This window comes from Scophthalmus maximus, chromosome 10, assembly GCF_022379125.1.
Source record: "Scophthalmus maximus strain ysfricsl-2021 chromosome 10, ASM2237912v1, whole genome shotgun sequence".
In the NCBI taxonomy this organism is placed as follows: Eukaryota; Metazoa; Chordata; class Actinopteri; order Pleuronectiformes; family Scophthalmidae; genus Scophthalmus; species Scophthalmus maximus.
Genome location: NC_061524.1, coordinates 8567035 through 8594028, shown reverse-complemented (window position 1 = coordinate 8594028; position 26994 = coordinate 8567035). Strand labels below are relative to the sequence as shown.

The following is a 26994-nucleotide window of genomic DNA, read 5'->3' as shown; positions in this document are numbered from 1 at the left end:
CACATTAGCTGTATACTGATGAGATATTATTGAAGTTTCACAAAAATGCATGCATGTTTTTCTTTTTCTTTCAATCATCATCACATGGGTCATCAGTTTTAAGGAGCCTTTTAACCCTTTACCCACCAAAGTATTTGCATTCAGAGGCCAATGTTTCACTCCACACTTGCACAGTGCATGCTCTATGTTGAACATCTTTATGAAAATTATTATTATTATTTAATACTTCACTCGTGTGTTGAGGTAGTCCTGGCATCACTGCAGGGGGCTTTTCCTTTTTCTTTACACAGAAACAATGAATGTAGTTGACAATGACAAGTCATGAATATTACCACCCTTTGCTGGGTGATTTGAAGGCTGTAGCTCTACTGGCGGGGGGGTTTGGGGGTGTGGGGGGATACAGAGTATTTACAGTGACCACTGATCATCTGTTTTTCCAATGTCTGTACTCTTCAACATTTTGGGAGGATTTGCAGGACTGGTTGTCGACCAAGATTCTTCTGTCCACTCCTCTCACAAGAGAGAACATTGTCTTTGGTGTCAACATAACGGACATTGAGACTGACATTATATTGAACAATCTGATTCTACAAGCAAATTCTATATCCACAAATCCAAATGGATGAAAATGAAACCACTTTTCTCTGTTTTCCTTTGTTCCTTAAAGCCTCATGAGAAGGAACCGGCCAAATCGCTCCTCAGAGCTTATGATTCTTTGAAAATATTTGAAGACTGACCTCTATGACCTCTTATGCTCTCAGGGAATCTACTTTTCAGTATTATTCATGTTATTATTATTTTGCATATTATTTATTTGTTATTTGTTGACACTTGTTTAATGTATCCTTGTGTGCCTTGAATGTTTTGTAAGGGTTAATATTAACATCTTAATGCCAAATATTCTATTTACCATCTTTGTTAAATAAAAATAAATAAACAAACAGTCTACATTGGTTTTTTGTTAAAGGCTCGCCTGAAATTGGGGTGTTGCTTCATCCACATTATGAATGAATGCCTGTATTATTTTATTTTATCATTATTCTTTTTGCATATTATTTATTTGTTGTTGTTTTTTTACACTTGTGTAATGTATCCTTGTGTGCCTTGAATGTTTGGTAAGGGTTCATATTAAGATCTTTATGCCAAATATTCTGTTTATGATAAAAGAAGTTAAATAAATAAATAAATAAATAAATAAATAAATAAATAAATAAATAACAATCTTCATAGTGTTTTTTTTTTATTTTAAGGCTTGCCTGGAATCGGGGTGTTGCTCCATCCACACTATGAATGGATGCCGGTAACAACGCAGCGGGCAGCGTAACGTTTGCACAACAACGGCGGCTCGGAGGAGTCAGTGCGCGAGGGGCCGTGGGCCCGGGACGGGACGCGGCGGAGGAACCGGGCTAAAGGCTAAAGGCTAAAGAAGCTCAGAGGGCTGTAATCCCCGGATGAAGCCATCATGGCTGCCACTCGCTGAGCTGTCAAGCTCTCCACAAAGGAAAAGGTAAAAAAAAAGAGAGAGAGAGAGAGAGAGAGAGAAAACCCCCGAGACGACTGCATTAATAGGTACACTTGAATTGTTCACCCGCACCGCTCCGGTGTGTTCCGGTGGTGTTAACTCGACGCGAGGTTGAATTTAAAAAGCGGTCGCGGCGTAACTTTGTCGCCACGCTTTTTTTTTTGTGCTTTTTTTTTTTTTTAATTCTCCCAAGTTATCTGGTCTTTGTAAGCTCTCGTGCGTCACGCGCGCTATTTTCGGAAAACGTTACCGCGGTTTTGCGCCGTTACTAAACAACAACGTGTGTATTTATGTTATTTACGCGAAGGGAGGAGGAGGGAGGCTCCGGTGGGTTTATCTCAACTTCACTATTCCCCGGGGCTTCTTCTTTTTCTACAAAGCCAGACTCGTCACTTTGTTGTGGTCGCGTCAAACTGCACGATGGCCGCACGATTCGACGATTGATCTGCAGCTCAAAAAAGTCTTTTTACTCGTGCATTCGCTCGTTTCGACTCGTTTTTTTCAAAATTGCACCACCTCCTCCTCACCAAAGCGGATTCCGTTGTTGTTGTCCCCCCCCCAGTATGAAATTCATAACTTCTGTGTGAGCAGGTGAGTTTATGTGCAGTCGTCTGCTCCTGGTGGCTGATGAAGCATCAAGCTCCTCGTTTTAAATACCTGATCCCAGTGTGATGATTTAATAATGTCCATGCAGAGACACAATGACCAGCAACAGGTGGACTTATAGTTAAAAAAGAAGAAGCATGCAGAGTATGTGCACCCTCTGCTTATGGATTTATCCCGAACCTGCAGTCGAACACAGCAGGAAACATTTCATAACAACAGTGCACGAATCGAGCACTCATTCATGTGTTGCATTCATCTTGGAGTTGTTTCTTTCTTCTTCTCCTGCTCTTTCAGAAAGCTGAAGAAACCCATGGACCCGATGGACACTTCCGCAGCCACCGCCGCAGCGGTTAAAAAGCGGCGCTGCGGCAAGAGGCGCGGGAACTGGCGCAAAAGGCTCCACCTCAGGAAGAATGCTGCCGCTCAGCCCCCGACTATGCAAAGCCAAGATAAATGCGGACCAAAGGAGATAGCAGATGAGTGGGGGCAGAGCAAAGTGTGGCCCTCATCAAAGGAGACCCCCCGGGAAGCGCCACAGAGCCAGCGCAGGACAAGCGACAGTGAGAACACACTCAGGTTCACGTGCACCCAGTGTGGCGACAACTTGGAATACGTTCCCAGGGACTTGGTGAGACACTTTGAGGATAAACACAGAGGGAAGCCACCCGTTTTCCCCTGTCACGCGTGTACTTTTAATACACACGAGTTCTCCTGCCTACAGATTCATCTGTTGGGCCACAAGGACACCTTTTCTGGCTGCGGCATTTGTAATGACGACGTTCAACGCACGTGGCCGGAATTCAGCGCACACCTGACTATGTGTCACTGCGAAAGTGGCAAATATTTGTGTCAAATGTGTCAGAGATTCTCCACAGGCGACGTGAGAGTGTTTTTAGAGCACATGTACGCACATCATTCGGGCCTGGAAAGAGCTAATGACGATCTGTCGCCGCACACAAAGGACAAGAATCCGTTTGGGCCCAAACCAACCGCTTTACGTTGTCAACACTGTGACTATGTGGCATCGCAGAAATGGTTGATTACCAAGCACGTTAAAGCTGTCCACGTTTGCAAGAATGGTGACCAGAGGCGGAAGAAGAAGAAGGAGGTTCATTCCATAGCAATGAAAACAAATGACCCAATCCCAAAAGTGAAGCCTAGATTAACAAGAAGTGCAGTTAAGGAAATGTGCTGGCTGACACAGGACTGCCTGTCTCTGCCAGGGAGAGAATTCCTGGATAAATACTGCCATATGTCCGATCCACAAACAACACTAGAAGAGACGCAACAGTTTTTGATGAAATCTGTCGCCGGTGAAACTGGGGGCCAGAAATGGACCAAGGCTCTTCAGACCGTTTTGTCCAATGTCCCGCAAGATGTGAATCTTCACCCAAAGTCAGAGAACGGCATCATGTCGAACTCGTCGGACCTCACTGTCCTCACGGTCAAGAACAAGATCACCGTAGCGCAGAACGGTGCCACATATGCCAAAAGGTTGAGAAGGATGACGACGTCTGACAAAGAAGCCGTGTTCCCCGAGAGTACTGCCGATGATGCTCGGTGTATAGTCGACCAAAAGGGATGTCAGTCAAATTTGAGTGATTGTTTCCCTGGTCCGCAGACTGAAACCAAACCCCACAACGATGTCTCATCGTCAGCCCAGAGCGAGGGATCCGAGTGCAGTCAAATGCAGGAAAACAGGGAGAATCGGGAATTTAAGACTGATCAGGAAACCGAAGAACGTGGTATAAAAAACCCGGAGCCTACGCGTGAGGATGTGATCGATATCTCCAGTGAGCTAAAGTTGACGAATGAGAGCGCGGAGCAGACCCCCATTCATAAAGTTCGACGGAAATATAAGAGACGAATTCGCCGACGGAAAGGAAAGGCCACGTCTAAAAAGGGGAATAAAAATTCCCCAGAACTGCCCCTGAAAATAGTGCTGAAGAAGAATCCTGTGAAGGACGAGCAGTGGGTGTCGCAAACCTCTTCGTCTCCATCGGAAGGTGATCCCGTGGACGACCATCGTGAGCTGCAAAGTCCTCCTACAACAACGATGGTGACGGCACAGATTCTTCAAAATGTGCCGCTAGTAGACGATCACCAGAAGAAATGGGCCGGAGCTTCAAAGACTGATATGCGTGACCCCGCCGAAGCCATCAATCCATCTCATCCACAATCGAGGCCGAGGGAAGAACTCGTCCCCAGCTGCGCTGCACAGTCCGTGGGGTCTAAAAATATGGACGGAGATGATCCTGGCGCGTTCGAAGGCTCGCCGTCGACCCATCAAGAAATGCGAGATGACGCGGAGGAGTCACTGCCGTTCTCCGAAGCAGGAGTCGATGAAAGAGGTTCGGCTGCTAAGGCGGGAGCTGTAGCAGAGACTGACGTGGAGATGTGCCCCGAAAACGTACCGCTCCAAGCATCAGCCAGTGGCGTGGACGATGAGAGTTCAGCAGCTGATGGAGTGACTCCTACAAGAAGTTACACCAAGTCTTCCCCTGTTTCCCAACCTGTTATCACACCAAAGGGTAAGAAATTACAGTACACAGACACAATGGTTAAAGATTTAATAACGTAATGGCATTTTCTCAACATGCATTTTAACGTTGAGTACATATTTTACGTCCAAGTGCACAAGCAAAACCTGTTTCTCTGGTTTTAAAATAGTATTTTCCCCTTTTTCTCTTACAGGGGCGGTAAACCTGGAAGATTTGAGCCTTGCTCTTCCTTTGGAGCAGAGTAACCATGGTGTTGACAGGATGAAAGACGGAGAAGTGCCTGCAGACTCCCGCTCAGATCTCATGAGCAGCAGTCACTCGCCTGCGGTGAAAGCCATCCAACAAGAGCCCTCACCAGCCTCTTGGCACCGGTGGCAGCCGGTCCCGAAACACCAGGAGAGGGGCCTGAAGTTAGTAGCCATAAATCCATCTCAGTTGGTGAAGCGTCCGGCGGGAGACCAGCCTGTTGTGGTGCTAAATCACCCGGACGCCGACATCCCCGAGGTGGCCAGGATCATGGAGGTCGTCAACAGGTACAGAGGAGAGGTGCAGAAGGTCGTGTTGTCCCGCAGGACTCTGAGTGCTCTCTCAGCCATGAGCAGTGAGGCCCCGGAGACGTACGACCCGTCGGACGTCCAGCCGGACTCTGCGGGGCCTGTGAAGAACTCCGTACAGGAGAGGTTTATTTTGAAGTTGAAACTTCGGAGGTTGAGCAGGAAAAAGTATGAAGTAGTGGGCGCAGTCTCTCCCGGCAGGGATGTCGCGACAAAGTTCCGCTGCTGGTTCTGCGGCAGGTCCTTTGCGAGTCAGGAGACGTGGATGGACCATCGGCAGCGACACCTGATGGAGTGGAAGAGGCCAAACTGTGAAAACTCTAGAATGTCACACACACTGGATGAAAAACAAAACTAGCCTGGAAAAAATAGATGACTTTGCAATACGACAAAACAGTAATGGAAACTGTGCTAGCGTGTTTCCTCATTTTTTTTTTTTTTTTTAAGGTCTTAATGAGTGGTTGTTTTTGAATCATCGTCACGCTTCCTGGAGGGTTCATGTTCTCAGGGTAATGGAAACAACTTTTGTCTTTCTCCCAATATGAGTCGCTCGATGCAAACTCTTTGTAAATTAGTAATTATTTGTACATCCACTGGAACGTGGTGTTCACAACGTAGGTCTTTGTATTATTATTTTTTTTTTTTCATTTTTGTCTACGCAATAGCTTTATTTAAGGTGATTTAAGTACACTGTCGTATGGAATCTTTTATAGAACACTGTAAATGTATATTTGCCATACTATCTGAGTTTTATGGATCAGTTAATGTACGGGTAGGCTATACAGTGTGGTAGCTATAATATTTATGTTTTTTGGACGCAGAGACCCACAGGTTACTCAGATATACCAAAACTTTGTGTTTAAAAAAACTAAACAAAAAGACAATAAGCTGTTGTTATTCAACTTTTATTTATGACTTAGGTTTAGTCTTTATATGCTTTTCTCTATGCTTTTTGGGCCCTGGAATCAGTATATTTGTACAATTTTTGTATAAACTCCCAATCATGGTCAAATACGGTATTATGTTTTAAGAGGTATATATTTCATTCACTAATTCAGTTGGAGCAAATACTCCTTAAAACGGGATTAATTAAAAAAAGGAAACATTTTTCTTTGACACAGATGAAATACTAAGAAAATTATTTCTTTTGAAATCTAGATTTTTCAAGATTAAGAGACCTGGATGATTTGGTCATGTGTGTGTGTTTTCTCAACAGGTTTCCTCTGTTTTGACTTGAAATGATGATCTTATCTTTTAATTGCACTATGAAAGGAGGATTTATATTTCCCGTTACCTCACCTTATCAGGCCTAAGCCTTTGACAATCTCAAACCAGCGTCCTACTGTGGCTAAACATTTCCTTATGCAGCCCTGATCACTTGGAAGGAGAACTATGGCTCCTGTTTATGAGTGTGTGTGTGTGTCACTTGAGGAAAATTAGACAGAACCTTCATTGTTAAAGTACTTCATCAGTAACTCGACGCACAATTTTTTTTTCCAATTTAAAAATGTATAAATGTATATAATCCAGCTCGAGGTACTGTAAAATATTACCAGAAAAAATTTCACCAAGTGCCTTGGAGGTTTCGTTATGCAAACAACGTGCACGAGTATGACAAATTTATTTGTTTGAACAGAGAATAAATTGAACTGTTGTCAGTTCCCAGTGGTATTTTCTGATTGCCGAAGGTGTGAGGCGAGTCATGCGACACAAGAATAATAAGAATAACTTTATTAAAACAAAAATATACAACCCTGCGCTTTTTTGTAAGTACTGCTGTCATAACCCTAATTATTTGTCTGCCTGCTTCCCTCTTGCTACAGCAACACTATCTCATTCCTTGCATTCATTTTGATACACTGTTTACTGACTGAGCATTAAAAAAATATGAATAAAACATGAGTTTAAAAAGTCTTCGGAGTCTGTGCTACTTTCAACTGCATGGCCAGCAATGCAGAAATGTCCAGCGTGCAGTCCTGTTGGCAGCGCCTCGAACTATTAACGGAGGAGAAAGGCGTCACATGATCAGTTCTGTAAACAATCTGACAGTTATCATGGCAGGTGGGGATGGAGAAGCCCCGGCGGCTCGGCTGTCGGTCGGGTCGTCTACGGCTTCACTGGGTAGCTCAGCTTGGTGGCGTCCTTGCTGTTACTCTGGCTGTCAATCAGCACCAGAGGATTCCTCTGATGGCTCTCGATGATGTGGCAGACGCTACTGAAATGCTGAAAAAAACAAAAAAGGAGGATGATGAGGACGGTTAGGGGAACTAAAACTTCTTTCTTTAGACCAAATTGATCACATTAAAGGTGCATTCAGACATGCTCTGACACGTTTTCCTGGTGTCCCACTCGCACATTCTCCTTTAGCTTTTTTCCGTATGTGAACGGCGAACTGTGGAGAACATCTGGACCCAGTTTTCACATATTTTCATATCTGAAAACAGCTTAATTTAATAAGCCAAAACTTAACATTTTTCAATGATCTTAGAGGGATTGATTCATGAGATGTTCTGAGATCATATCCAGAAATAGTGGAGGTGATTAATGACTGTGTTTGATGCTATTGTTTCCCAATTTTAGATTAACTATTTTGCTCAAGTATAATTAAGTATACAACTCTTTTTTTTGGATACCGTGAGTTCTATAAATTTAGTTCCTTTTTTTAAAAAAGAATCTTCAATTTCAAACACAATCATTTCCCAAAGTCAGTGTTTCGGCATTATCCACTCTGAATAAAAGGGTCTGCAGTGACAAAAGGGCGACTGCACAATGATGCATGTGATGTCATGAAGCATAATGGGCAAACTGCATCACTTGAAGCCTTTTACAAACAAGTCGAAGTGCGAGAAAGGAAATGTTGGGCACTGTACCTCCTCTCCTTTCTTCTCTCTCCCCAGTGCGTACTGCTGAGTGTTTGCTATGAAGCGGATCGGTATGTTGTACACCCTGTCCTTGTAAAACACCACCAGTGTGTAGGGCTGCTGTGCGTCCTGACCGGAGCTCTTTCTCACCATGAACGCCCCGTCCTGAAACAGAACGCGCCCACGGTCAAACCCGCCCGGCGTGCAGGGCATCATGGGAGGAGAATCACCACGCCGCTCGGTTGGATTAACAACAGTGCTTTGCTAAAACAAGCGACTCTCACTTTATTTGAGCGAAGCAAAACATCGTCAGCAGTCTTGCGGTCACATGCGCTGGCATACCAGGGTTTCTCATAGACATCTGCATCCTGAGAATAAGTCAGTGGGAAACGGAAGAATTTGAATCTTTGTGTGTTGAAACATTTGATACATTTCTTTTTTTACAATGCCATGTTTCATGTGGATCACCTTATCTTCATCTGTCGACCTGTTATCAGCGGGAACACTTCCTCTGTCTGTTGGTTCTGACACGTCACAGGCACAAACATTAGGATTATGGTGTTTTGTTACAGTGATGCCTTCAGAGTCAAATCTTTTCTTTTTTTTTAAACAAAAGGCACCAAAACTATTAATATAGCACCATTTTGTGTCTACATTTTATGTCGCTTCATGGTGATGTAGAAACTCCTGTGCATACATGGTCATAAACATGAGGCGGAGCTGTACTTACTGGGGAAGGTCAACTGCGGAAGAGGAATTCTGCAATAGGGACCACAGATTGAGCAATAAAGTACAATGCTGTGGTTAAAGGCATTTTTTCCCAATACAACCAGCGTTAAAAAAATATTTGCACCACCGCATTATGGCGTAACACTGCACGTTGCAGTTCTTACTTTGGTCGTTTCAAGTCCAGTGTAAAAGCTTTTGGTGGAGCTTTGTGGTCAGTTTTCATCACAGGCAGCGTTTGGCCTGTGGAAATCCAGACATACAGTAATTAATCCATGTTTTATTATTTGGTAAAACGTAAAATGTGGGTTTCTGGGAAATACATTAACTACAGAAATAGACACGGGCTGATTGACAGTTAGTTCCGTCCATCTTCAGTGTTTGCTAAAAGCTCAGTTTGCAATAATACCAAAGAATGTTAATACTCACTCTCAAATGCCCTTGGCTTTAAATCCAGCCTCTGCAGCAGAAAATGATACTTAATGGTTTTCAACACCAAACAACACCACTTCATCGTATGAAAAAGTAAAATACAGAAACTGTTTTGACATGTTGCCCTTGATTTTTCATTAGAAAATATTCCTACCAGCCTTATAGGGGGTTTTGGTGACCTAAGGAAAACATGAGATGATCAGACAATCAATTATTATTTTACTAAAATGTAAACAGGTCACACTGCTTTTTTAAATATCTAATTGGAAAAATGTTAGATAAATGATCCTTACACTCTGGGCAAAGGTTTCGGTAGAAGTGGAGGAGGACGCTCTGTAGTTTTATCACAGGATCCTAGAGGAAAACATCATACAAATATACGTGATCTACCAGTTTTTATCATTATGTCATGCTACTCAACACAGGGGAATTTATTATTCCTGTTCTACTGGCATCTACATGGTGCACAATGCTGAAATGATTCACGGTAGAGTTCTTTGACACAAATCAGAGAAAAAAAATCAGTTACTTGATTTAGAACTCACTATCATCTTTGTCGCAAACTTCATATTCATCTTCACCTTCAGCCTCCTGCACCTACAAAATCACGAAACCAGCGGGTGAGCGTCCTCCTGAATATGCAGCGTGCATTTCAAATGAAATCGTGCACATTTCTTTTCACTTACAGTAGGGGGAGATCTCTGCATATTCTGTCTGGAATAATAAAGAACAAAACATTGTTAGTGTAGTAGCAGTAGGAGGAGTCTTGTAATAACAAAGCACTGTTGTAACGTTAACACTTTGACCTTTGATATTGGGACCTTTCTATCACAGACCAAAAAACAGCTATCAAATTTCTCTTTGCAATTGATGACGTATCTCTCAGGCCTTTCAATTAAATGTCAGTCGTACCTGGGGCTGTGTTTTGGCGGTAAAGCAAGTAACTGTGGTGTAGAGACTGGACACAGTCTGTAAAGTAGATTCGCAAGGAAATGATAAGTCTCAGATTCCATTTTACAATATTTCCATAGTCAATACAACTGAATGAATGAAACAGATAGTGTAAAACTGACCTCCTGGCTGGAGTTGATAGTGAGCTCTCCTGTAAAGATTCCATAAAAAATGCTCTCTTCTAAATCCACATATAAAAAGCACCTTAAAAAATGTCTGTAAAGTCTGCTACTGTCATATATATTTTACCTCTGTGTCCGGCACTTCATAAAAATCTGAAAAATAACCAAAGACAAAATTAGGCAGGTAGTAAAAATGTTGTCATTACTGTAACCAAGTCAAAGGAATTAAAAGAGGAGTTTACACAACATGACTCCACAGAATAAAAAACAGATGCATAATCATTTGTGTTGGAAATACAGAAAGGAAGGGGACACGATATGTGAATGTACGATAGTGGTACATTTCTAGGTGAAATATATGAAAGTCTAGGGTGATTGTTGCTGTTTGAAGTTTATTAGGGGACAGATGTAGAGTATCAGAAACAGAATATGAACAGTGTGCATTTACATTCTCTGATAAATAAGAACAAAATAAACCTCTTGGGACCTTTTTAGGCCTATTCAAAAATTTGGTGGAGCATCTTTTAAGAAAGTTTAGATTGTGACATGTTTTAATTTTACACCACTTTGGTTTGTTTGAATTCAAACTTTGGCGATGTTACGTTCATTGTTGTACCTACCAGGACAGGGTGGATGCTCTTGTGACGGTGTAGGCAACATGGGTCGGTCCCTTCCTGCTCTGCTCCTACAATTCACTACAGGTTCTGAGGAGAGGCATGGAGATTATTATTAGTCATTATTATTAATCATTATAATCTCCATTTTGTAGTTGTTGTCGTAGTTCTCAAAGCAGTAGTATCCTTATCACAGACCCCCCCCCCCCCCTCCCACCACATATTTTATTACCCAAGTCTTTTCCCTTTATATCTTACTGGCTGGTTGATTCTCATCAGGTTCTATGTAGTTGTCATCATCATTACTGCCGTCTGGACTGATGTAGTCTTCCTAAAAAACAACAAATTGTGAAAAAGCGGTTAAGTCAGCCGTCGACACTCAATAGAAGGTATTTACCGATACACAGAGTAGGGCAAATTTCTCCAGGAGCAATGTGTGTGGAAGCATCACTAAGACACGGGCCTGCGGTTCAAAATCTATGAGAGCCTGAGTTTAAGTTGGTTTTTACTTCATCGCTCCCCTTGTGGGTGGGTTCAGGGGGCAGTTGTTTGGAGGCTTTGCCTGGGCGGAGGGGCTTCCTGGGTTGCCGGCTGGGCTGGTTACGGCAGCTGTCTGGAAAGGAGAAGCAGAAGTATAAACAGGACATCTGCATTTGCATGAAGCCCCGAAGCATCTGAAGCCCACCAGTGCTGTGGCTTTAGATGAACGCCGTGTCCACTGAAGGGGCTCAACGAACCAAATACACTCTGCAGGAGGGGAGTGATGACCGCAAGGGAGAAACTATAAAACACATAGAGACTGTGTGTAAAAAGGCCTCGGCTAATTTTGAATAGCATCGTTAGAAGAACTAGTGCAAAAAGAAGAAAAAAAATTCCCCCCAAAATCGACGGATTCATATTGACAGAAAAAGTTTCAGTTTAAAGAAGCGGGGGAATAACGTGCAGATATCAGCAGCGCTTCGTGTGAAATGGCTGCACTGACCAAGGTAGTCCCCCCTTGGGAAGGAAGCAGAAGGAGTGGTGGGGAATGCTCTGTGGCTGGGAGGAGGCTCATAGCTGTCGTCCGGCTCCTCACGTGGATCCTCATACATGCCATTATCCTGGGAACAACATGCTTGCAAGGTTTTCAACCTGACATCTCATACAAATTTCTTTTTACATTTTTTTTTAATTACTTTTAATTTCCAACTCACATAATCAGGTTCAGACAGCTGGTCATCATCTGTACACAGACATTAAAAGGGATTTCATTACAAAGGGGAAAACACGAGCCAGAGATGGCTCCCAAATATGCAAAAGGCAAAACATCTGAATTGTGGATTTCACTGAACCCAGCTGCCTGCAAGATATCAAGTGCCAGCATTGGATTAATCCGAGCAGGTGTACATTTTTCTACTTTGAGACCAAAGCCTCATCTCCAAGTCAGCGTCTCAGTTGAGGAGGCAGCCGAGCGCGTCTCCTCACCTCTCCAGCGATGAATAATCTCTAAACAAGTGACTTCAATTTGCATGAGGCAATTTGAACTGAAGCTTCACCTAATTAAGCACGGCGTGCTTCTCAAAACAACATCTGAGGGGATATATATCGTGTGTGTATATATATATATATATATATATATACATATATGTATGTCATTACAGAGTTGAGTTGAACCGGGTCACGTAAAGCAACAGTTCCAAGTACAACCTTCCGTGTAAACTAAAACAGCAGCTAACTATTTGCTCTGATGCAGTGGAGAAGGAAAATCAAAAAAAAAAAAAGACATCAATGTTTGCAAAGAGACTGAAGAAAAAAAAAAATTCTAAGGTCACTGGAATCGTTCCACTGATGATGACGATTCCCTTCCTACGGAAACACGATTCCGTGTGAAAGACGTGGCAAAATCCACAGTCCTTGTTTGTGGGAAAAAAAGTACACTCCGGGATCGCATGAAGATGATCCGAGGCTTCACTGTAACGTTGAAAGATACACATCCAGCAAGGGCGGGTAGAATGTTCACAGTGGTCAGTAACTCTTTCAATAAGGGCATTCGAGCGTTGTTGTTGTTGCGAGACATACTCGAATACAGATGTTCTGTTTGTAGTACGATAAAAAGTAAGGTGTCACTGTGGAATCAACAGATGGTGTTATACTTGCTGCTTCATGAACAGTAGCAAAAGAGCCGAATCGTGCGGAAGCAGTGCTAAAGACACGGGCCTTACCTCTGTAATCTCGCGCCGGAACCTTTGGACTCGGTTTGTTTTTCAGTCTGCCAAGGAGAGAGATATTGACAGCGGGGATTTGAGTGAGAACGCATCCCGTCACCACAAATGCAAGATGGTAATTAGAACACCATTGTGTCAAGATTTGATATATTGAGGTGGAATTGACAAGTGATACTTTGTCTCGGTACAGGGCACATTTCCTTCACATATATCGGAGCAGGCACCTGGGCTGTAAAACCGAAAGGTCTATTTCTATTCAAGCCCACATAGCTGGCTGATGTGCATATTTTCCACCGCCAGCTTTGGAACTGCTTGCCCCTCATTAAAGCACCTATCCTTATGCGTCTATGGAGAACTCGTTTCAGGAAAGGAAAGTGAGAGAAGAGACATCTGTTGAAGTTATTTTTGGTTCGTGGGTTTTCTCTTTTTTCATTCCAACGGCTGTGAAAGAGGAATTGACATCCTCCACTGATACATGTGTGTAAACACACATGGCCATTGAGAATTTTAAGATCAGAAAACCAAGACGTCTGACTCCCACGTAACAATGAATTTGAATTTAGACTGGGACATTTCCACTGTCTTTCCCACCCCATATTATTAGCATGAAGATCTGGAAGGTTTAGACACCGACCTTCTTAGTTTATCCAGAAAGCTGTCATCTGTTTTCTTGATGTCTTGGACGATCTTTTGTAACTGCCTAGAAAACAAATAATTTGCCACTGTCATCCACAAATAGGTGTTTTTATGAGTGTTATGCGCAAATGTTTAATGTGTCTCACTGATATTTTTTTTTCAGTCTACAAAGTAAAAATCAATCAACAATCGCCATTCATTCTATAATCCTCTATAATATCACTTTTCTATTTAGGAAAGTTAGGAGTTATCGCAAAAACATCTCGGCTATGTTATACCCTAAACCAGCGGATGATCTTCAGAGCATTTCACACGGCAACAGGCAGTGAACTTTAAAGAAAGTCAGAGACTCTCTGACTTTTGAGACACATCTAACCCAATATTACCATCACCGAAATCAACGGTACGTCGTGTTCTACGTTTGTGCATCAGAAAATACGCTGTTCTAAACTGAAATCAAATATTAGAAAAAGGACTACAACTATGTTATTCTCAAAATGTTAGATAATGATATGAAATTCAATTTTCTATTAATTATTTAGTCAACTTTAGTTAACTTGTTTCGCCCTTTACTTGGTTCGTTCTTGCCAGTAAGCGGGCTGCAGCAGCAAACTCAGTACCCCTACATCCAGCGCTCTTGCTTCTCCTTCTGCGCCCTGTTTGCGAAGACAAGGTCGCAGCGATGGAAAGGGCCAATCTCCAGCGTCATTACAGCTGGAAACATGCAGCTAAACTGGATGACTCGCAAGGACAAATGCTATTGGCAAAAAAAGTGAGCCAATTGCGAAAATTATCTAATGGCTAAGAAACCGAAAGAATGTGTGAAGCAAGCCTGGTTGCTGCTGTGGAGGAAAAATTGTTCTTCAGTTCGTCTCAACGCAATGAACAACAAGAAATTTCTGGTTTCCCCTCTCTGGCTTGTGATGAAACAAAGGCAGAACTAATATGGAATATGGAAGTCATTTTTTTGTCTGTGGAGTCACGGCAGAGTTTGATACGAGGGAGGAATTACTGTCTACAAACCATGACCGACAGTCAACATCATCATCATTCTCATCTGACATCAGATTCCTCACCAAAGAGAAGCACTTCCAAGGTTATTGTGACATATTTGTTCAATAAATTCATATTATGGCTAGATAATACCCTTTCCACAGCAGCCATTTTGACATGAAGTAAGTTGGTGAACACGGATGTTACGAATGACATGAATGAATGTTGTGCTCTGTTTAAGTGCAGAGTCTTAATAAATGTGATCAGTTATACCTGTGTTTACCTGCTAATGTAACTTTGAAAATGGCTGCTGTGGAAAAAGGTCTGTGACATTTTTCTTCAACAGTTTCAATGTCGTCTCTTACACTATACCGCGAAAAAAACAACCATTTTAAGACTTAAATCCATAAACATCCATTTTTGACCAAGGCGCCAAATAGAGCAACAGTTTAGCAGATATTAGGAACGAGGACCTTGGTGCCATCGTGCACATACAGTAGATTCATGCTCAAATAAAACTGGAGCTCTTACCGAAATTTTGCCGTGGCAGGAGCAGTGAGTTTACCTAGCCTCTCCATACTCATGTTAAACCCGCCATTCGACATGTTTGGCTCTCATTCCTCTCATGTGATAAGTCTGTGCTGCCAGGTCGTGTGCCGCAGTGTAAATGAATGCGACTTGGCTACAGGTCACGTCTTTGTCACAGAGAGGAGGGAATGTGTTCATACCCGCATCTGTAAGAAAAATCACTTCTCTTTTCCGCCCCCCCCGTCACACACACACACACACACACACGCACACACACACACGCACACACACACACACACACACGCACGCACGCACACACACACACACACACACACACACACGCACACACACACACGCGCACACACACACACACACGCACACACGCACACACACACACGCACACACACACACACACAAACGCTCAAAAAACTGATTCAGTGACCACACTTTGAACAAACATCTTGCATGACGTTTCTCTAGACACTCTTCAATTCCACTTTCGCCTAGACGCTGACATTTTAACTGCTGCTTATAACTATACAGCCGGATCCAACGTCTCAGACTTTTGGACCCCACTGTTAATTCTGTACATCACCTGAGTCACATCACTAGAGTAGGCCTTTCAGTTTTTTTTTTACCAACGTCATTCATGCACTCCACACCATTGATCTCCACATCCAACTATATTTTTAGAGCTTCCTCCTCACGACACATCATCATTACTGATTGTCACTGCTGGCTGTTTTAGTTCAGGTCTGTGGAACAGGTCATGCATGATTTGGCTCGGAAAGTACCGTGTTGTCATCCTGAGAATGTTCTATATATGGAAGGGAGAATAAAAGAGAGCCTTCCTGTTGAATTGGTTAGGAGGATGATCTACTAATGCGTGCACTACCACAGCAGAAAAGGAGAAACAAAGAAGCTGCCTGTGGTGAGACATGTCCATACTGTTAAAGATTTAAAGAAATACCGCTGGATGTTTTAGGAACCAACTGTGGATGATTCACTAGAACCCCCCCCCCCCCTTCAAAAAACCCCTGAGTCAATAAGTCTGGAGATGCTCAGTGTGAAATGCATGAGAAATGACTTGGGAAACCTACGATAAGTGTTTTCCACATCATTCTTTATACTTTTGCATGAACAGAACCCTTCAATTTAAATACACTTCTGTACCATTAGATAAGATGAGCTCAAAGACAGAGTGAGAACAGGTCTGAATAAAATAAAATTGCAATGATATAACATGGAATGAAATAGAACTATATAGAACAATTAGACACAGAATATAAACAATGATGGAAATAAATCTCAGTGGACTTGAATATACAATCTTGCTCACTCATTAAATTAATTTGAATAGGAAATGCATTAAAATGTTTACACTATAAAAATTGAAAAACATCAGCGTTTGCATTTAAATACAGTGATCATTTTGATATGAATCAAACCATAAATAGACACTGACTCTTGACACTGACATTTTTTATTTTCTATTATATTTTGTAATATATAGAAGTAATTATGTATTTTTCAAACACAAGTAGCCTTACAAATTAAGCTGTATAGTAGTTATAAATATGAATTCAAAAAAAGTAAAATGGATACACCGATGACATGACTAATGTCTATTTAGTAGTCTCTGTCAGTTTGTGTGAGACACACGTACAAAACATCCAAACGAACCCTCATACACATGGGGATAAGTGAACAGGAACGTATCTCACAAACATGAACAAACACGTGCTGACAAAAAACCTGCATACGCAGCTGTGTGTGTGTGTGTGTGTGTGTGTGTGTGTGTGTACAGGCACAAACTAACAGTATGCATGTACATACACCTGCAAACATATAAATTGTAATCTAATTTCGAATTTTGAGAAATCATCTTGTTTTCAAGTAAGCATAAGGATTTTATCCATCATATTCAGGCATGTACCACATTACATTTGGTCACTTCCTGTCAGTTTTAACTGTTCACTTAAAAAAAAAGGAAAATAATAACACTAATGACAGCGACAGCAGATGATACAATACGTGGTAAGCTGGGAGACAAGCACTTGAAGATAAGAAAAAAGAAAATGATTGACGGAAGGAGACAGCGTGAGATGAAGAAGAAGAAGGGGGTATCATTGAGGTGTGTGATGACAACGGTATTTAAAGTGTTACTCACGGTTGGTGGATGAGACTAAACTTGCTCATGTCACTGTCAGACAGGTTCTATGAAAGCGCCAGAGAAATGAACAGTAAACATGCGGAATAATTGGGGGGCCACAGAGTTCACCGAAGACTGTGACCCCTCGGAACAGAGATGATACTGCAACTGGGTCGCCTTCACTAAATGCACACATTTCAACTGTACTGTTGGAAGGCGGAGCAGTGCATTACATCTTGGCCAACAGGAGATGGCAGCAACTTACAGAGGGCCATTTTTCTAATGTAAGCCTCGTTTTATTTCCCAGAGAGCTGACACTGTGTGTGCAGGGTCAGAGATCGATTCATTCTTTACATCCATGCATATATCATAATAATAACTCGCTGCACTTCAGTTTCACACTTCATTATTCATGGACTCATATTGCAGCTCCTCCACAGAGATGTTGAAGGTCGGGAGGTCGGGTGCCTTGCTCAAGGGCTTATTGATGAAATATATAAATTATATTTATAAAATCCTTCACAATAGGAATAGTATGACCGTGTGTAATAAGTCAAAGTCTTTTTATTAACGGGCTGTTTGCAGCTCATTTAATGCAACACTGAAACCAGAATATACAGACACATATACAGACATCTTCTGCTTTGTGTTCGCCACGATATTGACTCCCAGAGTCAATATCGTGGCGAACACAAAGCAGAAGATGCAACTTCTGGAAAAAGCACAGACAAAAAGATTAATGATTTATTGTTGTTGATGTTTTATTTCCTGGTTTCCCTTTGGTAAATAAAAACTGCCGACTGTCGGGTGAAGAGCTTTTTGTTCAAACCAAACAACCTCAGCACACAGAATGTTTTTTCCTGACTACTGGCTGCATTGTAAAATATTTTGTGTTGTTTTTTAATATCTGTGTTACAGTAAGACGATTGAGATCCATAAATGAAAGGAAAAATGATTACCATAAAATATGCAACAAATCCCACTAAATTATGTATTCTCCCCTTCATTCATAATTCATTGCTTCAGGTCGTCACTAGCTCCGTCGCTCCCCTGTTTTTAAATTTGTTGTAATGAAATGAAGATCCATGACAACAAATGTGTGTGAAAATTGGTGTATTGTTCTTCTGCGTCTGTGAGATATCAAATGAGCAAATGGTTAGAAGCTTGTTATAAGAGTTTAATGTTTGAGGTATGGGTCCATCATGGCTAATTAATTTACACATGAGTAATGCATGGATGACTCTTTATCTGTCTCCAGTGAAACATGTGTAGTGGTGGGCCGTTAATACGCCCTCAGTTGATTGTGTGCTAGTTTTTCAAAGCTGTGCGTGATTTATATGAGACATTCTGCAGGGAGGGGCTCCATAATGCAACTCACGATACATCAGCATGTGTGAAAATGGCCACTTTGGCGAAACAGACGCATGCAAAACCTCTTTAAGCATAGCTTGTGATTTAATCATTTGTAAATCCGAGAGGGAGATCACTTAATATGAAAGGCTTTACCTCCTTCAAAGAACTGAACCTTGGCCTCACAGATACACACTTGATCATCCCACTGGCTTACAGGTGGGGAAAAAAAACTATCTGTATAAAATCAGACTTAGCCTTTTGACACTGAATAAAATATCAAATAGTCCACCCCAGTGGATACTCAGGCATTGCTCCCACATTGAATTATTTATAGGATTGTCTGTGCTTCTTCGAAGGAGACAACAGTTTTACAAGCTGCAGCTTCTCCTTGGCACTATAGGATTCCTCACCCATAGTGTAAAACACTCATGTTTCTCTATAACTCACATGGTTCAGTCTTTTGCCTGAATTCTTGCTGGCAATAATGTGATCTGTGTAAATATTGGCGTGTGCCAAATTTGACCTGTAAATCGTTTTGTATATGCGCACGTATATTTTTTCCTGCTTCCTTTTGAAACCACCTTGTGTAGGATTTTAACATTTCTGACTGAAGCACTATATGAAATTCCTAGCAACAAGACTATTTATTGCTTTATTATTATTGGCAGATGGGGTCATCGATATATAGGCCCATTAGGACTAAGTATCACACCCACCTCAGTGTTAGTAACAGCCGTAATTAACTTGTTTTTTTGAAAACTTGCTGGTCCTCTTTTAATTCAAATCTCGCCCAGAGAAACATCTTTGTCTTTTGAACTGGATATTTGATTTGCATCCGAAGTGGAGTTTTTTTCCCGCATAAGGGTAGTGCTGCTTTCCCATTTTTTTTCCTTTTATAATTAGCTCTGTGTAAGAAAATTCTGATAGACAGAAATGTGTCTTCCTGTTCGAGAACTAGCACGATGACAGAGAAAACAGAAGCCTTCGAGAAATGAACTCGGAGTGTGTCTACTCCGATCAGACACGTTTGCCTTCGGATGTGGTGAAACAACGTGTGGTACAAACTATCTCTTACAGACCAAAAATGGTCTCTATGGCTACTGGAAATGGTTTTTGCAGAATGACTGTATTTCAAAACTAAAGTTTTGGACAAATGTGCAATTCCATAGCAATCATTCCAATGGCTTTTGCAATATCTCACTCGGGATCAAAGTTGTGGACCAACCAAGCACACTAGCAACAATACAACGATAACAATATATACAAAATTACAGCATGAGATAAATTTAGAAGATGGCATAATCATATAAAACCCCTACATTTGGCAGCTTTAAATCATAGTTTACATCATAATACACCTGTGCCCACCTGAGCAAGTGAGTGCCTCATTTTAAGAATGCGTGTGTTTTTTTTAAAAGCGCATTCACTTTGCCTCCTCTGCAGAGAAGTATTCCTCTCTTACTACGTGGCAAGTCTGCCATTGTAATGGTAATCCGTCAAGGTGCAAGCACATCTGGTTTGTAAATTGAATGGGAGATGACACGATACACTCAAAGCACACCCATGATTCATGAAGAGACCAAGTACAACCCTTTTGATCCGTCTCTAATCTCTGCTGAAAATCCCATTCCTTCTGTCTATAGCTATACCCTATACACAGTACATTTTAAACAACATTATCCTTCGTGTAAGCACTTGTCATTTGTATTTCAGTAATCCACAGCAGATGTTTGATACCTACAACAAAGCAATCATCTGATACATATCGCCGCAGATGTGTGCGCCGGCTCTCCTTTACGAGTGGCCTCTGTTTGTAGCGTTGATGTCCTACACTGAAGCTGAAAGTGACTTCCTCAACCAGCCCACGGTGAGATGGAGGCTGACTGTTCGTTTGATCTACTACGCACCTCTTCTAATCTGTCTACCTGTGTGATCGAACAGGCTTCAAAAAGATGGAGATTACCTTTATCTACGCTTAGCTGGCTGACTGACTGTCATCCCCGTCCACACCGTAGAACACTGTGCTACATTTCCACCCACTACTCAACCAGAATTAGATTGTTTCTTTTCCCCATCTCATTTTTACCAACTGACGAGGAGACAATGTAGGTGTGCGGGGAAGAAGATGTATTAGAGGCTGAGCCTGATGATGTCTTATGAAAGCAGTTTAGAGCCGTGTCTGCTACCTACTTGTATCTACTTACATCATATAATAATGCAATGTAAGACTCAGCAGTGGCACAGCGGCTGGATGACACTCAGGTCCGCTTTGCGTTTAGACACAGGCTGAACTGAGCTCCTGATGAGTCAATCACAACTCATCCTAAACAATTCTTCCACCTTTTACTGCATGTGAGCAGCCATAGGTTTAAAAAAAAATGTACATGCATGCATATTAAACTCACAGGAATGTGCAGAAAAATACAGTATTATAAACATGTGCACTGGAGATTTCAACATCAGACGTAGTGTAAATATCATACAGGGTAGTGTACACGTCTTAAACTCTGATTTAAGAAAAACAGTCACCCCCCTCAGATAATATAAAAAACAGCCTTCGAGAAGCACAGTCTGCCTCATTCGTAGTGTAAATATCTAAGACAGTTGCAAGGAAATCAGATGTTTTTGGGTGGAGGCTGACTTTCAGTTTTCGGAAAAGAACTAAACCAACCTGTGTATTGAAATGCAGACATAACGACATTTGTTTGATTTTGCCCATTTTCTTTTTCCTTTTATAATTAGCTCTGTGTGAAATCCTTTTTTTTTTGTAAGAAAACTCTGATAGACAGAAATGTGTCTTCCTGTTCGAGAAATAGCACGATCACAGAGAAAATGCAAGCCATCGAGAGATTTGTCTGCTCCAACCAAAAATGGTCTCTGTGGCTACTGGAAATAGTTTTTGCAGAATGACTGTATTTCAAAACTAAAGTTTTGGACAAATTGGCAATTCCATAGCAATCAGTCCAATGGCTTTTGCAATATCTCACTCGGGATCAAAGTCTCATAGCATGAGATCAATTTAAAAGATGATACAACCATATAAAACCCCTACATTTGGCAGCTTTAAATCGTAGTTTACATCATAATTGACTTGCAGCAGTGTGAGACATTCAACGCATCACTCTACACCGATGCTTCAACAGTCGCTCTTGTGAAATCTTGCTGCAACAGAAAGTTACATTTCAACGCCAGGGGCAACTGTAAAAAACCCCATAAAAACAACTTCTGTTTTTCTGTCAAGAGGAAGTGGATAATTACTAAGAGAAATGACACTCAATCCATCAACAGAAAAGCAGAGGTAACATTTGAAAAACTACAGCGAAAAATGTTAAAACAAAAAAACCCCAGAAAATTATGGAATATTGAAACAATTTCGTCTTATACATGAGTGAGGAAGTGGACACACAAGGACTTGACAAACCACTATTTAAGTGTTTTCTCTGTATATTCCCAGTATGGTAATCCATCAACTAACCAACTGTATGTTTCCATGTGTTAATGTTTACGTTCCCCTGATCTGTGCTGTAACAACCCATCTAATACCAGGGCATTTTCCATCTTTTTTTGTGGTTTTTATGATACTTTAATATAGAGGACCACTTCATTAATTAATAACTAATTGTGCATAAAAATAACATAAAATAGATTAATACATTAGTAGACGAAATTAATTAATAATTTGCTATTTTAATGGAGGAATAAAAAGAGGCCTATTAATCCTTTTATTAATGTTAATCAATAAAAAAAAAAGTGAAGTCACGTGGCGACACCCTGCCGAGGTGAGAGGGAGAGAGACAGGGAGAGACAAATGAAGAGAAGAGAGAGACAGGTAGACAAGCGTACTATGCGGAGGGACCACCCAGGTGCTTGAAATGGCCATTAGGCATAACCGCGGCAAATCCTGGCGTGTGAGTGTTCCAGGACTGGGCTCACGTTACCTATCGCCACCGACCCTGCCTCTGAATTGGGTGGCGTGAAGGGGGACGTGCCAGAAAAGGTTTAAGAACCACTGATCTTCTAGACAAAAGGCACGCCGACTAGGACCACGTTGGGGTTAACAAACAGATCCAAAACACAAACGTCCATACAACTACATGTGGGAATTTAAACTGACAGTGTATGACTGTGAATGTTTGCCAGACAGGTTTCGACTCTGGTTAGAGAGGTTGAAGGTGTGTGTAGCAGCCGTGTGGCCATGATGGATTATACTTGTTCGATACGAGTCTGTGTGTACCTGAGCTTAATAGAGCTCTGCTGTACTGGTTAGCTCTGTAGCTATGGGATCTATTAGTCATTACACATACTGTATGTATGCATTTTTCAGATCTGCACCGGTAACCTGCACATAAAAAGTTTCTGCTCTGATAAAATTAACAAGTTTGACTTGAAAAATCCACAGTGAGTATACTTCGGAGGGAGAATAGTCTCCGTGATGCAACATCCCCGCTGAAATGGAATAACTTCAGGGTCAGTGAATAATGAATAGAAGAGCAGATTGTTGCTCTGAAGAAGTGGCCACTTAAAAGATGCATATGAATGAATGCATGGTTAGAGAGGCTTGCCACTGCACAGGACGTACCCGGGTATTATTAGGATCCTCGAAATATGAAATATTAGGAAGTTATAAACCCATGCTTAAGTTATTTCACTGCATAAAATCCTCTTCCCCCTCATGACTGAAGCAGATTAAATGATACTTAACTTGAATAAGTAGGGATCACAGCTTTAATAGCCCTGTGACTCATTTCACAGTTCTTACTTTCTCCCAGAACGAGACAGAGACAGTTTCCCCCGGCTCTCAGTGTGTCAGTGTGCTGCTCAGAAACATCCCAGGGCCCTCGGAGATTGGCCCCCCATACACCTATGATGTGTGCACGTTTGTGCGTGGACACATTTAAAATGTGGCTCGGTACGTACATTATCTAACTACTGTTCCAATGGTGGAACGTTTAGGTACATTATATGTAACTGAACACATAATTAAACATTAGACTTTTATCACATTGAGAAATGTTCATGGCAGACAGCCCAGCATCCAGCCAAGATCATTATCAAAACCTTATTACAAAAGAAACGTAATTGAGGCTTGATATTTTACAGTTCAACCATTGACTTAACAAGAAAAAAATAGACAAAAAGAAAACAGAATACCACCCAATGAATAGAACTTGAATCAAGAAATGTTTTGAAACAAAATGAACATAATGAACATAAATAATAATAATATTTTTTGCATTGTTTATTCTGTCAAATAAAAGTTTTTTGGGTGTACACACACCCGCATGCGCGCACACACACACACACACACACACACACACACCCTCGCAGCGCTACACCGATGGTGACAGAACAATAAAGAGTGATATCAAAGCAGAAGTTGAAACTGACTCACTTGTTAGAAGGGCCCCTCATTACTGTGTGGGAAGTAATGCAAGTAAGTTTACATAGTAACGTTTCATATCCTCTAAACTCTCCTGGGAATTTTTTAGTATTGCTCAAGATTTATACCTTCATTCCTCAATTCATTCAAGAAACAGCAATTTCAAGGTTAAGGATTCAGATATTCATGTATCTAAACAAGACAGTAAAAAAGTCCAAACTCCTGCGAATTGACTTTAAAATAAGAGTGAAAAATGTTTGGCACTTTCCGTTTGATGGTATTTGTTTTCATTTTTTGCAAAACGGGCACAAATAAATTAAGTGTAATTTCCCTGCTGTTTTTAATTCCACAATCATCATCATAATAATAAGGATGATTGCTTGGAAGGATTTGCCCATTTTGATGCAATTAGAAAAACAAATTAAACGCAACCACGACCCTGATATGCTCTGGAGTGGATCAGTAGAACTGCCAGGGGGACAGAGAGTATTTTCTGGGAGAACAGGTGAAACGAGGAAAATGTGAGGGAATAACTCACCAGAAGTCTGTGTCCATTAATTCTCAGCTTTTTTACCATGGTGGCACATTCTGGCATTTTGTTCTGAGGGCAGTAAACAAAGTGATTTAACCTCTGAATTGACATTTACATGTTGAACAGTGATCAATTCCAAAATACTCGTCTTCCTGGCACCTACTGATGCAATTTCCCCACGCTGAGCCTGAGACGGGTAAGGTTTTTGTCAAACACGATATTGAACTTTTGAATGATGAGAAAACAGGTCAACAAGCCTCCTTCAGTAGCCACTGGTTTTCTGCTGTTCATGCCTCTTTTTTCGCCTACTCACCTGGCACATAAAGAGGGCTACTCGTGCCTGGTCCCAGCCCTCACATTCCTCTCTGGACGGCAGGTTCATTTCTGTCTCAACAGGGAACTTCTGTGCTGGAGTGCCTCCTTTGGAAGTACAGTAACAGACTGACCCGTCACGCTCCGCGGCACGAACACACCGGCCAGCTTCAGCAGCGCGAAGCACACAAGGAGAGGTCACCTCATTAGAGCCCGAATATATTCTCCGTCTCCGTCGTGATGTGGCAATTCGTGTTATTTTCCAAAAGAAAAATCTAACTTCTGCTAAGATTGCATTGAGGTATCCACAAAAGGGAAGATAGGACTTCCCCAAAATCATTCAATATAGCAGTGTCATGAAGTGTGACTTGATTTCACCTCCCAGCTCAGTTTCATCGTCAGTCATTGTTGTGCATTTATTATTTTTGAACTCTAATAGAAGCCATACATTTTGAGATATCATCTCATATACAAGAAATATGACTGGTCAGGTTTGTCAAAAGCCAATACACCAGGAAAATCTAAACGATGTTGAAATACTCAAGTAGAAATACTCAAGCAGTCATGGAGTATTGGACGTAAAAAAACGGCTCTAGTACAAAATGTGTGGATCATTATCATTTTTGATATTTTTGGATTCGCCAGTCAGAATTCGAAATATGAGCAAGTCGGACTGAGTCTGTCTCAAACATGTGAATTAATATGGATATCACTGGAATAGTTTTTGGGAAATGCAGTTATTAGCTTTCTTACCGAGAGTGAAATGGGAAAAAAAAAGATACCAAAAAGTTGCCCATTGACACATCCAACGGGTCTGTTGCCACTTTAGAATTAATTCATCATGGTTCTGTAAAACCATGATATTTGTAGATAGAATTTTACAATTACCATTAGTGTCTGTCCCTAAATTTCCCAGTTATTTTTTAAGTGTATTTACTCCTCTGATAAACCAACACCATTCTGAAAACTATGTTGATAATGAATACAACCATAAAAGACAGTTAATTACAAACTAATGAAGACAGATATCCAATAAAACAAAACGGAACCTTTGATCCATTTTTTTGTAAGACTTTCTTCAGTGCTGCCTTTTTACGATGTTATGAAGCATCCGCAGCCTTAAATATTGATGACTAAAAGCAATAACTCTTCAACAAGAAAACTGGATAATATGACTCACCTCCAGGCTGTGTTGTTTTCTCCTTTGATGGTCTGTTGGCTATTGATTTCAAAATGTTTAATGCAAGAAGCCTTCTGGAGCTGGCAGGTTTTGACACCATATGGGAACAGACAACCGGACTAGCTATCTATCCACCCAACGCATGTCTGAAAAGGGCTGTGGTTTCTTGATTAATCATGGGTGTGTCTTGGGCATGTAGCCTGCAATAAACCAAACCATTCCCTTTAGAAGACAGGGGCAATTGCTACCTGGTAAATCTGCCACGAGTGTAAAGATGTGGCAACAATGTGCCTGACCATACCTTACTTTAAAACAGAAATAGACAACTTTTTGGCCTTAACTTATCTTAAAATTATCGCACAGTGTAACGGTGATAGAAAATTGCAAACAATTGTTATTCTATTCACGGCACAAAGGAACTGAGTCACCCATGGTGTGACCAAGAGAGTGGTATTCTCCCAGTACCCGGTTCTCCCTTTACTCACCACTTGTCCCTTTCTACAGGTAAGTTAAGGCAAACACACAGCCATTAGTCAGTTTCAGTTGTCTTTATTATGTTGCAGGTTTGGAAACTGTTTGATTTTGCTTGTTTCTTCGATCATACTTACCATTGTTCGTTCCTTTGTTCAGAGGCACCATGCAGGAGTATTGTTTGATTTTCCCGGTTTTTATGGTGTTGCTGATGTCATCGCTGACATCATGGGTTAAACCAACTAAAGGGGGGTTTCTTTTTAGTGGGAGTGTTTAGTTTGGTGGTTTATTGTTAGTTAATATAATGTGGTGAGATACTTAACTTTGATATAGGGAATTAGTGATGTAATGAGCTTGGGAAAAG

General features: G+C 41.3%; 2 protein-coding genes across 9 annotated transcripts; one reads left to right on the top strand and one right to left on the bottom strand.

Moving 5' to 3' along the window:
* Positions 1 to 1297: 1297 nt before the first annotated feature.
* On the top strand, positions 1298 to 7097 carry LOC118283464 (zinc finger protein 518A). 3 transcript variants are annotated; one of them, XM_035605451.2, is made up of 3 exons: positions 1298 to 1507; positions 2423 to 4659; positions 4823 to 7097. In XM_035605451.2, exons 1-3 carry the CDS (start codon positions 1452 to 1454, stop codon positions 5539 to 5541), a joined length of 3012 nt encoding a protein of 1003 aa, XP_035461344.2. In that variant the 5' UTR covers positions 1298 to 1451; the 3' UTR covers positions 5542 to 7097. The 3 variants fall into 3 exon arrangements, with proteins under 3 accessions (XP_035461344.2, XP_035461345.2, XP_035461346.2); XM_035605452.2 differs by having other exon boundaries at positions 1447 to 1569; XM_035605453.2 differs by lacking the exon at positions 1298 to 1507 and adding an exon at positions 1595 to 2113.
* blnk (B cell linker) lies at positions 6900 to 25226 on the bottom strand. Of its 6 annotated transcripts, XM_035605454.2 has the most exons (24): positions 24981 to 25223; positions 24674 to 24736; positions 17421 to 17467; positions 13728 to 13793; positions 13091 to 13137; positions 12083 to 12111; positions 11872 to 11989; positions 11399 to 11502; positions 11148 to 11220; positions 10896 to 10979; positions 10403 to 10428; positions 10276 to 10304; positions 10115 to 10171; positions 9889 to 9916; positions 9748 to 9799; positions 9496 to 9556; positions 9357 to 9381; positions 9200 to 9230; positions 8938 to 9013; positions 8775 to 8803; positions 8513 to 8568; positions 8329 to 8412; positions 8054 to 8209; positions 6900 to 7406 (listed from the first exon to the last, which is right to left on the bottom strand). In XM_035605454.2, exons 1-24 carry the CDS (start codon positions 25047 to 25049, stop codon positions 7290 to 7292), a joined length of 1527 nt encoding a protein of 508 aa, XP_035461347.1. In that variant the 5' UTR covers positions 25050 to 25223; the 3' UTR covers positions 6900 to 7289. The 6 variants fall into 6 exon arrangements, with proteins under 6 accessions (XP_035461347.1, XP_035461348.1, XP_035461349.1 ...); XM_035605455.2 differs by lacking the exon at positions 24674 to 24736 and having other exon boundaries at positions 24981 to 25222; XM_035605456.2 differs by lacking the exons at positions 11872 to 11989; positions 12083 to 12111 and having other exon boundaries at positions 24981 to 25226.
* Positions 25227 to 26994: the final 1768 nt, after the last annotated feature.